Here is a 12,290-nt window from a genome sequence, read left to right as displayed (position 1 = left end):
AGGCTGGAAAACACCCGGTGCAGTTTGATGCACTCCATCAGTGTGTTGAGTGATGCACTAGGCTTGCAGGGCTCCTTCCAGCTCAATACAGCACTTGCTGTACCCTGTCCCCTAATGCAAGGGGTTTACGTGTCCTCCCAACAGCCTCAGCCAAGCAAAGGGTCCCTACCTCTAGTGATGGGAGGTGTTATGGTTTGTGGGTGCTCTCCCCCTTCCCACCTGGGCACATACAAAACCATCTTGTTGACTTGCAGAGCAAACCTCAGCCTAAAAGCAGCATTGGGATCCACAGGAAACCACAGCCTATTTAGCAGTGATCTAGCTGATCATTACTTTATGGCAATTCCCTAATGGCCTGCGAGAGATCTGATACAGAGCCTGCAATACATCCCATTAAGCTCCTCTCTGTATTTGCTGGCATGGAAGTGTTTTCAATGGAGAAGGAAGAGAACAGGCTGTATTTTCCTCCACCCTGATGGTGCCGCTGCTAAAGCCATGAGGCTGACACCTTCTCCAAGACAAACATCCCAGAAGAACTATTCCAAGCAGGATCTCAGGGCATGAGCAACTCCTGGTGAGTGGAAGCACAAGCTCAGGAGTCCTACATAAGAAAAGCCCATACTGGATTTAGCTTGTGGGCTCCCCATCTATTGTATTTGACAGTGAACAACAGAGGATGCCTAGGGAGAAGTATAAAAGCAGGGTGAAGGTTTAGTGACATTACTCTATAATAGTCCCCCAGACACTAATAATTTGCAGCTCAGGAACTTCTAAAACCAAAAAAGAGGTAGCTTTTTTATTTAATATATGTATTTAATAGCTTTTGAGTGGCTTTCCATTAATGAATTTGTCTGAGTGCTTTTTTTAACCTACCATTACTTTTAGGATCCATGGGCTCCTCCAGTAAGAGTTATCACAGTTGCCAGTCAGTGTGAACCCTTTTTTGCTCTCCATAAGCTTTACTTGCTGCTCCCTTCTTTTTATATTACAAAGGAAAACTAAGGAAAACCCTCCTTTTGCCTTCACCACAACAGCATGATCCTCCAGGATCGATAACGTATCTGCTTCCCTCTCATTTCAGCTTGGAGTCTTTGTCTAAACAACCTCTCCTCACATGGAACCTGTTCCACCCCTCTGACTATCCTTCCTTTGAACCCTCCACAGTTGATGTATGTTGTTTTGGGGATGGAGGGACCAGAAAACACACAGTATTCCAGTGGCAGACACACCAGGGACTCGCAATGGTGTAATGCTGGTTCACTTCTCATTCCTCTGCAGGTATATGTTGTACCTCTTTCATTCTGGATTACTTGAAAGGCCAGGTTGGACACAGGGGCTTGGAGCAGCTGCTCCAGTGGAAGGTGTCCCTACCCATGGCAAAGGTTTGGAGCTGGATGAGCTTTAAGATCCCTTCCAACCCAAACCAGTCTTGGGTTCTATGAGTTAAGTCAACAGAGGAGTGAAATGTGCTCTCTGGACAATGACAGATACCCTGGGAACACACAAGGACTTGGTCTCAAGAGATGGGTCCTGCTCCCAAGTCTAGCACTGCCCAGGTAGCACTCAGAGCACCTTTTCCCTATGCCTCAGTGTGCTGGGCAGGTGAATCCTACTCAGCATCTGGAAAGCTCTCTTAGGTGAAAGGTATTTCACAGCTGCAACCTGCAAGCACTAAACCATTCCTGGAAGTCTTAACTTTTACATGGTGCCCTTGCCAGCCACCTGCATTGATATCCTCCTCTATTTGTCCTCTTGTGGTGCCCATCCTCTCCCCAGCTCTGCCATCATCCCAGGTTTATCTTTCCATATCCAAGTTAGGAACTGCTGCACTGAGGGGCTTTGTCTCCTAGGTTGAAGCCCCCTCTCAGCACAGTGTCCCCATACTGTTGGACAGGCATAGGAAAGAGCAGGATTCAGAGATTCGGCTCTCTCAACACTCAGCATAACCTGAGGCAGGTTCTTTTGCAAGTCCTCCTTCCTCCACATATCATAGAATAGGGTCGGAAAGGACCTGAAGATCAGATAGTTCCTAAAGTTGGAGGCCAGGCTGCTTGCACAGCAATAAGAGCAGTGGAAACCTCCATCCAAGGCAGCCTTTAAGTCTATAATCAACCTAAAGTGTAAGTTTTCACTCCTTTCATGCATGTGGAAACTGCATTCAGGGCAAACACTGGGATGTTACACCAGGTTAAATGATGGGGATGGCAGCAGCTGAACCAACACACTCTGGAAGGAACTTGGAAGGGCTGAGGTCCAGTGATAGCTCAATGCCTTTCTGCAAGTGCTCTGAGACTGCCAATGGGATCAAGCGCTCAGCTTTAGGATCCCAGATAGGCTGAGGTGGGAGGTCAGACCTAGATGTTTATGCTGGGGAGAAATGAATCTCTGGTCCCTATGGGTTTTTGGCTTTGGATTTTGAACTCGTGTCTATTGATCCAGCACTCAATCTACTTCAATGTCTGGTTTTCATTGCATCTCCACACACTGCTCTCTGCTTGTGAAGTGGGAACAACCACACACTCTGCTCTATCCCAGCATCCTGACTGTTGTTAGAGCAGGGGCTCAGATGGATGCACACCCTAAGCATGGGCACTGCTGGGGCAGCCCTGTCCTAAGAAGCTTTCTGGCTTATCTGTGAGACCAGAGAGTCACAAACACATCAGCTCAGCCCATACCAGGTTCTCCTTGCATGTTGCTGAGCAGAGAGCAGTGCTCCATGGTGCAAAGCTCCCTTACGTGCTGCCTTCACACCCTGCCAGCCCCTTGGTACAGTGACACTTGTCCCACAGGAGCAAGAAAGCTTTGGCTCTGCCCCAAGAGAACAATAAAGGTCCCCATTCCTCCTCTCCCCTTCAAATGGGACTGATGTGGCAGGGAATGGAGGCAACAATTGCTATCTGAGAGCTTGGTATCAGTGCTGACCACCCAAACCATTGCCCAGGATGTGGCTTGAAGCCACTTCTCCTGCCAGCCCCTTTCTGCTGGGCTTGGAAGCCGCTCACAGCAGCTCCAGGAAAGGCTTTGAAAAGACCTCGGAGCTGACAATGCCTTCATTAATCACAGCATAATCCTTTCCATGGCAACCCGAGGATTGGGAAGTCACAAGTTAGCTCAGTGTAAGACAGAAAACACTGCGCAGCACTCCCCGGCCCATGGAAACTTAATAGTGAGGGGCATGAAGCGGCTGCTCTGAGGAGGGGAAATGAGTTGGGAATGATATTGCCTTGGAAAAGAGGCTCATCCCTCAGGATTCAGGTCTCATGTTCATGTCAATAGGGAGGTGCTGTAGCTCATGAAGTTGTTCCAGTCTCACCCCAAAAAGCTCAAGAGGAGATTCTGGTCCTTGTATATTGGGTTTACAGAGGCACAAAGCTTTCAACAAGACACAGTTTGTGTCCAGCCCATCACCACCATTCAAACATTAAACATGATTTACACTGGGAAATGGGTACAGCTCAGACTCTGCAAAGCCAAACCTGAAAGCAATTTTGACCATCAACCAACAGGAGGGAAATGCTGACCTGGACATCATCCATGTTTGTCCCTATCCTGCTGACACTGGGATAGTTTAGGCACAGGGTAGCAGGGACACTTGTACAGGGTCTCATAGGGACCTTCACCCAGCCACTGTTAGGACCTTGTGGTCCCTCCCATCATGGAAGAAGATATAGGACCCAGAGCATCATATAGTGGACAGGAAAGGAGCTGGCTCACAACACAATCCATGTCCTCAACAAGGTAAAGTGCAGGTTAATCCCATAAGTTTGGCTCTTGGACATGCTTTTGCCTATGGAGAGGAGCACTCTCACACCAACACAACAGCCTGGGGTGGGATTCCACCTCCAGCTCCTTCTGCAGGGGGATTTAGTAGCCAGGGGCAAGCAGGCAATCTTATACCCACTGCTCTGCTGCCTTTTAGTCTCCCTCCATGTTGCCTATGAAACAGGTTCTCTATTGTACATCCATCTTCCCAGAGACACCAAGAGACACAACTTCCACCTTCCTTAGGATAACATGACAATAACTACCCTAGGAAAGCCTCGGACTGCTCTTTGGAATGGTGCTCAGCTGGTCCAGCACAGCCCATACACCCAACACTGTACTCCCAAAGCAGGCAGCAGGATGCAACAAACTCCTTTGTGGGTATTACCTGCCCTATGGTGGTTCTCCATCCCCACCCAGGGATGGTCTTAATAATTGCCCTGGACACTGCTTACCAGCACTGGTGTGAGCCAGGGGACACAGCACCAGAACACAGGGGTGATGGGCACAAAAGGGAATTTTTCACAATGGGAACAATAAACCTCCCCAAGGAAGTGGTGACTCCCCAGCATTGGACACTGTTAAGATTGGGCTGCAAAAGGACATCGTGTCTAAGTCAGGCTTTGCCAAGAAAGGTTGGACCAGATGATCCCTGAGGTCCCTTCCAACGCAGTATTCCATGATCCTAGGTCTGGACACAAGCAATGCTCTCTGCAAGCAGGGGAAACTCCTGCTGCTCTCTGAAGAGCAGCACCGGCTTCCTGGGAGCAGGTTGTGCTTTAACAACCTGAGTGGTGCATCTGGAGCTGGGGCAGAGCAGGGAGAGGCTAAAGGAGTCCCAGTAGAGACGGGCTTGGGGGGACACCCATAGGACCACCACCCGTGCATTAGACACATCCCAACAGCCTCTCCCCATCCCTAAGCAACTCCTGAACACGAAAGAGCTATGGAGCAAAGGGGTCGGGGGCTGCATAGAGCAGAACGAGGGGGGAACGAGGAGGGGACCTGACCCCCACCCTCTGCCCAGTCCCTGCAGGCTGAGCCAAGCGCAATCAAGCAGCAGCTACAAACGACCTAGGCGCTAATCCGAGGAGCTGGCTCGGAGCTGCAGGGCATTCCTGGCACGTCTGCGGTCGTGTCCCCCCCCTATTCCCACCTTCCCAACCCTTTCCCTATGCTTTATCCATCGGAGGCATCCCCGCTCCATCCCACCCCATCGCACCCCCTTCCGCAGCCATTGCAGCCCCTCGGAGCATCCCCCAGCGCTCAGCGGGTCCCTATGGCTGCAGCCTGGGTCCCCTCCGCCTTACCTCAATGGGGCATGGCCGGGGAACGGGCGCTGGTGCCCGGTACGGAGCCGCGCTGCCTCCGGCTCCAAGCGAGGCAGAGCCCGCCCTGCGCTGAGCCTCTTATGGGGGAGGAGCCGGGATGGAGCCGGCCCTGGAGGGGGGTGTGGGAATGAGCGTGTGACACCTGCAGCATTGACACTGCAGGGGCATGGGGTGAATACTAGGGTGGTTTGGGTTGAAGGGACCATAAAGCTCATCCAGTTCCAGCCCCTTCCACTGGAGCAGCTGCTCCAAGCCCCTGTGTCCAACCTGGCCTTGAGCACTGCCAGGGATGGGGCAGCCACAGCTTCTCTGGGCACCCTGTGCCAGTGCCTCAGCACCCCTCCCAGGGAACAGCTTCTGCCTAAGAGCTCAGCTCAGTCTCCCCCTCTCTTGGGCAGGTTCAAGCCATTCCCCTTGGCCTGGCCCTCCAGGCCCTTGTCCCAAGCCCCTCTCCAGCTTTCCTGCAGCCCCTTTAGGCACTGGAGCTGCTCTCAGGTCCTCCCCAGAGCACAGCAGAGGGGCAGGATCCCCTCCCTGAGCTGCTGCTCACGCTCTGGGGGTGCAGCTCTGCCCCAGACCATGGTACCCATGGAGACCCCAGGTACAAGTTATGCTGCATTTTTAAGCCTTCATTGAGCAGAGCCCTGGTGGCTGCTTGGGCAAAGGGATGGCTGGGAGGACCCCATGCAAAGAGGTCTCAGTGCTGTGCAAAGGACCATATTGATGCCGTGTGGGATGGGGCCAGGAGCTGACAAGCATTCTGCTTTGAATGCACCACACTGTGCTTGTAAATGTGAAGCTGGGACAGGAAAACACTCGAGGACCAGGAAATTCAAAGCTGAGGCTTTGCCCAGAAGCTTAACTCTGACCTGGTGACTCCCTGCCCAAATCTGAGCCAGTGCCTTTCCTCCTTCCTGCTGAGAAAGGTGGGGTTGGCTTTTAATTGTGCTATGAAACATCACAAAGGGGTTTTCCTTAGGCATTTTAGATAGAGAATGGTGCCAAAGACACCCTTTTATTTGCAGTGTGATCATACAAGGTGTTCCTAAGCTCTGCTTTGGACCAAAGGGCCTGAAACCCTCCTGGGCACTGGGATGGCTGAATGTTTTGGTGATACTAAGTGATGAGAGAGAACCTGCTCCCTCCAAAGCCATGCCAGGGGACATGGAATGGGGGAGAAATCACAGCGCAGCCACTCTGTCCCTTATTCAGTCCTTAGAAACATCCCACTCCTGCCCAGTCCTCTTGTGGGAGCCAGCTTTGAATAGACCCCATTGACTTGAAGCTCAAGAGATGAGTTATCATAGAATGGTTTGGGTTGGAAGGGACCTTAGAAATCATCTAGTCCTAACCTACCTGTCAATAATCCATGGTCCTTTTGAGGAGCAGGAAGCTCATATCCATACATTGGGAATGTCCATTAGGGTGGGAAACTGCAGGCTGTAGAGGATACAAAGGAGAAACATTTCAGCATCACCTTGTGTCCATGGTGGGATGCCTGTTTCTCCATGGAGATGCTCTTGCTGGTGTAAAGGACACTCTGAAGTGTCAGTTTAGTTACCTTAACCTTAGTGAGCAGACACTGCTTGCAGACAGCGGTGCTGGAGGCATGAGGAGATGCTGCAGGACCCTCGAGGAGCCTGGGCTGGATCCTGCCTGGAGCTGAGCATCACTCTACTGCCTGCTGCTGTCTCTGAACATGCACCAAGTCCCCATGTGCTGGGATGTGCTGGGGTCCCCCAGCAATTCCAGCAGCCTGGTCCATGCTGCCAGCCCATGTCAGTGTCCATGTCCAGCACAGGGACAGGCAGGGATGGATATAAGGCAGAAGCTCTTCCCTGTGAGGGTGCTGAGGCGCTGGCACAGGGTGCCCAGAGAAGCTGTGGCTGCCCCATCCCTGGCAGTGTTCAAGGCCAGGTTGGACACAGGGGCTTGGAGCAGCTGCTCCAGTGGAAGGGGTCCCTGCCCGTGGCAGGGGTTGGAGCTGGATGAGCTTTCCAATAGTAACCATTCCATGATCCTATGATTCTGTGAAGTATCAAAGCCCCTTAGGTGCTCAGCCATGTCTGCTGCTCATGACACCCTCCAGGAGGGTATTAGGATGCTTGTAAGGCCTTCCCCTGAAGAGTGGTCCTTGCAAGCCATTACAGTGATGGATGCAGAGGATTAGGATGCTCCCTTCTATGTCTAGCACTTGGTAGACACACTTTGCACCAGGGGATGATCCCACCCTGCAATAAGAAGTCTTTTTCCAGACTGCTCCAGGCTTTTGAGGATGGGCTGCTGAAGGACACAGCTCCTCCATGCTCCCAAGACCTGGAGCACTGGGAGCTGGAAGCTAAGATGGGAGCATGGACACAAGATGCCAGCACCAGCACTTTGGGATACAGCAGCAATACTGGAGACTCCCAAGGGTTGCAATGGGCTTTTGGCTTTTCAGATGCTCCCAATGTGCAGGTTTGTTCCCTGAGGGAAAGCCATCCACAAATCACATCCTCCTGCTGCTCTGCCCATCATATTCCCCTTCTTAGCATCCTACAGAGCAAGCAAGGCCCATAACCCCAAGTTCCCTGCATTGTGTTGACTCTGTGGCATGGGATGCAAAGGGTTTATAACCAAAGGAGGCCACCCTTCCCCTCCATGCCTTTTCCTAAGGAATACGAGTGTAACCTTGCGTGAAGCCTCCATGCAGATCACTTTGCTTCGGTCTCAAAGTCCTGAGAGGAATGTGAATGGAGCTCAGTGAATCAGGCAGCAGCAAACGGCTCCACGGAGCCACCTTGTGCCCATCCAAAGCATTCAGGAGGAAACAGAAGGGATTTAAAGGCTGATTAAAATATACACAATTTATTTATAGGAGGTTTACAGCTGTACAACGTTGGCTTCCTGGCTGGACCACGCTCTGAACCTGTGCAGCGTGACACCCCAGTGCCTTTGGGATGGAGACAAGTCACAGCCTGTTTTAACATGCAGACACCCAACAGGGATGGATTCCATAGAGTGTAAGGGCAGGCTGCTTGCAACCATTGAAATGATTAATGAAAGATATGGGAATGAAATCATGGATATGCCCTGCAGCACCTGGGAGGGACTGGGAAGTGCTTCCTGGGCCTGCCCTCCTCTCAGATATAAAGTACATCTCTTTACTGCATTCAAAGGCATCAGTGTTAGGAATGGCATTTCAATAACTGCCCTCCCTCATCTGCGCTACAAACAAGGGAAGGAAGAAAGCAACAAATGGTTATTCCATTGGAATGTAAGGGGATGAAGGCTCCTGCTCTAACTGTCCTAAAGTCTATGGGGGAAAAACAAGTATTACAGATATTAAGACATTTTGGTCCTGATATAGTGTGATTTTTGTTATACATTAGAAGAAGCTGCTAAAAAGCTGCCTTTCCTCTCTTTATGGCTTGATTCTCTGGAGGAAGGAAGGAGGCTGCTCATGGGTACCAAGGCACCGCTACTCCTCAGCAAGCTTCAATGCTGTTCCTTAGGGATCATGGTGTGGTTTGGCACATGTCAGGGTGCTCCTTGCCAAATGGGTCTCCTTCACTGAAGCTATCAGTAGCCTGATTTCCTGAGGAAACAAGGCTAATGCAGGCAGGCTGGCTATCCCCTATCTGCTGCTGATGGCACAAAGCTCCTGTGATGGTGCTGTGATGCTCTCCTTTACCTCTTGTATCTGCCAGAAGAGGTATCTATCCCTGAAGGGTGCCTACAAGGATGCTGGGGATGGGCTCTTCATCAGGGACTGTAGTGGTAGGACAAGGGGTGATGGGTTCAGACTGAAACAGGGGAAGTTTAGATTGGATATAAGGAAGAAGTTCTTCCCTGTGAGGGTGCTGAGGCACTGGAATGGGTTGCCCAGGGAAGCTGTGGCTGCCCCATCCCTGGCAGTGCTCAAGGCCAGGTTGGACACAGGGGCTTGGAGCAGCTGCTCCAGTGGAAGGGGTCCCTGCCCGTGGCAGGGGTTGGAACTGGATGAGCTTTAAGGTCCCTTCCAACCCAAACCAGTCTGGGATTCTGGGATTCTATGAATTTGCCCAAATTCAAGGATTTGCTTTGACTTTTGGGTCAAAGTGTTACTAAACCAGGACCGTTTGAGCCAATTCTGCAAGATGCTGAACTAAACTAAGTCCCAGCACCAGGAGCTGAAGGATGCTCAGTGCAAGCCTGTAATAACTGAGACCTGGAAAGAGCATCCTTTGGGCCACTGCTTGCCTTTAAGTCCTGGAAAACAAGACCTAAATAAGCAATTTGGTCAAAACCCCAATTCTTTACTATGGGAGGCAAACTCTGAAGATGAAGAAAGGGCCTGCAAAGCTCAATGAAGCTGTACCAGCTTGCAGCACAAACATAGGCATTTAGTAGGACAAGCAGAAACCCTCCTTGCTATGGCAAAAGAAGGCTTTGCTGTTCACTTGTCCTCTTCTTACCAAGATTACATCGCATGCATTCATTTCCACTTGCATGAAGTGAGTACTTGATAGAAAATCTGACAGAGAAACCCCTTATTTTGCCCCATTTTGAAGGCACATGAAGAAAACAAACCCAACCTAAACATCGGGAAAAGGAATTGCTTTGAAACCTGCTGCAAGGCCAGCCAAGGCTTTGCTGTTGGGCTTATCTGGGATGGTTTATAAGGAGCCGGATTCTGCCACCCAGTGGAATCAAGATCAACTTCATGGCAAACAGGAGCAGACCACGGTCCTGAGGATGCATTTGGGTTGTGCTTGTGAGACCAGCTCTAGCACTGTGCAACTCATCCTCCGGGCCAGGAGACTGGAAAGGAAAGGTGAGAGATGGACACTGGTATGAATGGAACATTCCCAGCACCTTCAGGCTGCACTGGGAGCAGCGCTCCTTTAGCACAAGCTAAAATCCCACTGTTTTACAGAGGAATTTGGGAAAGCCAGGCACCGAGAAAGGATGCAGCGGTAAAGATAGAGCCCACTGAGCAAAGCTCCCCATCCCTTGGACCTGATGCTCTGGCCTTCAGAGGAATTGATCTCCCCTTATCTAAACACTGAATGGCCCCAGCACACAACCCACCCCAGCTATGGGAATGAGCTCTTGGGATGGGGACTACATGAAGACATGGAGACAGCAGGCACCATGGCAGTTCGAGAGGCACACACAGGAGCTGAGACCAGAACGATTCCAGTTGTCCCATCATGGTTGTTGGCATCTTGGTATCCAGAGTTGCATGGGGTTGAACAATTGACAAGACTCAAGAGGAAACAGCTTGTCCCTAAGGCGATGGAGCCTTTACTCTTGTTACCCATGTGGATTTGGGATATGGGACTGCCTTGGTGCATTCTCCTTCCAGCTGCACTATGCAAACCCATACCCAGAGAACATCCAAAAGGTCCCAGTCTCTTTTTCCACTTCTCCTTCACTGAGGTGCCTCCAAACACAAGCAATTAAATGGCAGTTTCAGGGTAGATGACAACTCTTAAACCAAGCAGATACATCAAAGGTGCATTGAAGCAGTCGGTGGTACCCATGGTACACGGTGACACGTGTGTGCAGCCTGTGTAAACAAACAGGGCATTGTGCTCTGGCTGTCAGGACACACAGCGATCCCATAGGGTACACGGAGGCGATGGGGGCTGCAAGAGAGAGGACGCCAGCAGAAGGATCATTGTGGTTCCTCAAAAAGGCACCAGTTGTCAACATTGAAAACACAAGATTGGCTCCTTTGAGTGGAATGCATGCATGGTTCATATACACTTTGCAGATGGTAGGTAGACTCTCTGTGTGTGTATATATATATATGTATGTGTGCATGTTATATCCACATATGTGGCACCAGAAGAAGAGTCCTTGAGTACTCAGACGTTGGTGAGGATGTTACTGCTGAGCAGCCTCAGAGCGATGGTTCCAGGAAGATCATTTGATCTCTTGTTCCCCTTGTCCTGGAGGTGCAGTGTGTGCACTGATTGCCGGTCACTGGGGTCCCCCGTGAGCACCACTTGGCCCAAGAACTCGTCACTTATTAAGTTGTGGTTCCAGATCTGGGGAAACAAAGCAGAAATGAGGGCAGGTCCTTGAGGGATGAAGCCAAGATTCATGCACTGGAGAGGAGAAGGGTTTATTGGGGACCTGCGGAGAAGGACTTGGGGGTGTTGGTTGATGAGAAACTGAACATGAGCCGGCTGCAGTGTGTGCTCACAGCCCAGAAAGCAACCGTATCCTGGGCTGCATCCAAAGGAGCCTGACCAGCAGGGAGAAGGAGGTGATCCTGCCCCTCTGCTCTGCTCTGGTCAGACCTCACCTGCAGCACTGTGTGCAGTTCTGGGGTCCTCAGCATAAAAAGGACATGGAACTGTTGGAACGAGTCCAGAGGAGGCCACGAGGATGAGCAGGGGCTGGAGCAGCTCCTGTATGGAGCCAGGCTGAGAACATTGGGGCTGTTGAGCCTGGAGAAGAGAAGCTGCGTGGAGACCTCAGAGCAACTTCCAGTGTCTGAAGGGGGCTCCAAGGATGCTGGAGAGGGGCTCTTCATCAGGGACTTGCAGTGATAGGACAAGGGGTGATGGGTTCAAACTGAAACAGCGGAAGTTTAAGTTGGATCTAAGGAAGAAGTTCTTCCCTGTGAGGGTGCTGAGGCACTGGAATGGGTTACCCAAGGAAGCTGTGAATGCTCCATCCCTGGCAGTGTTCAAGGCCAGGTTGGACAGAGCCTTTGGTGCCATGGTTTAGTGTGAGGTGTCCCTGCCCATGGCAGGGGCTGGAACTGGATGATCTTAAGGTCCTTTCTACCCCAAACCATTCTATGATTCTATGATCCTATGACCTGCTCTGAGCTGGAGGCATGGAGGTGGTCAAGGTTTGGGGTTCACTCTGTAAGTGAGAGGGGTGAAGGATGTGCATTCACCCTATGCATGTGGTGGTGGGAGGTTGAGTTGCATGAACTGGTGATGCTCAGCCTTGGGGAACAGACCCGCTGTGGACAGTATGAGAAGAGGGCAGGTATGGGTTTCAAGTGAAAGAGGGTCTCCATCCTTGGCTCACTGTTACCTGAACAATGATGGGTTGTCCTGGCTTCTTGCGGTAGAAGAGCCCTTTCACATCAAACTCTGGAGACACCGTGTTCTTCTTCACTGGAGAGCGAACTTTCTGCCCTTCACACTTTATGATCACGTAAGGGTCAGCTCCTGGGGAGAGAAAAGGGGATTTCTGCTTTGTTATAGC

The 12,290-nt window shown here is 51.2% G+C and overlaps 2 protein-coding genes across 2 annotated transcripts in view; both read right to left on the bottom strand.

Moving 5' to 3' along the window:
* MYO7A (myosin VIIA) overlaps positions 1-5,129 on the bottom strand; it is a 104,556-nt gene extending 99,427 nt beyond the window's left edge. The window contains 1 exon segment of the mRNA XM_034074426.1: positions 5,073-5,129. The gene's annotated coding sequence lies outside the window, so the exon portion shown is untranslated.
* A 5,798-nt stretch (positions 5,130-10,927) lies between these two features.
* The window catches only part of CAPN5 (calpain 5), a 51,826-nt gene continuing 50,463 nt past the window's right edge, over positions 10,928-12,290 (bottom strand). Inside the window, exons 12-13 of the mRNA XM_034060132.1 lie at positions 12,117-12,253; positions 10,928-11,110 (exon numbers count right to left, since the gene is read on the bottom strand). Coding sequence (XP_033916023.1) covers positions 10,928-11,110; positions 12,117-12,253 — 320 coding nt within the window. The remainder of the gene's footprint in view (positions 11,111-12,116; positions 12,254-12,290) is intronic.

This window comes from Melopsittacus undulatus, chromosome 2 (genome assembly GCF_012275295.1).
Source record: "Melopsittacus undulatus isolate bMelUnd1 chromosome 2, bMelUnd1.mat.Z, whole genome shotgun sequence".
Classification (NCBI taxonomy): Eukaryota; Metazoa; Chordata; class Aves; order Psittaciformes; family Psittaculidae; genus Melopsittacus; species Melopsittacus undulatus.
The sequence above is the reverse complement of the archived record's forward strand: the minus strand, read 5'-3'. Positions and strand labels throughout refer to the sequence as shown.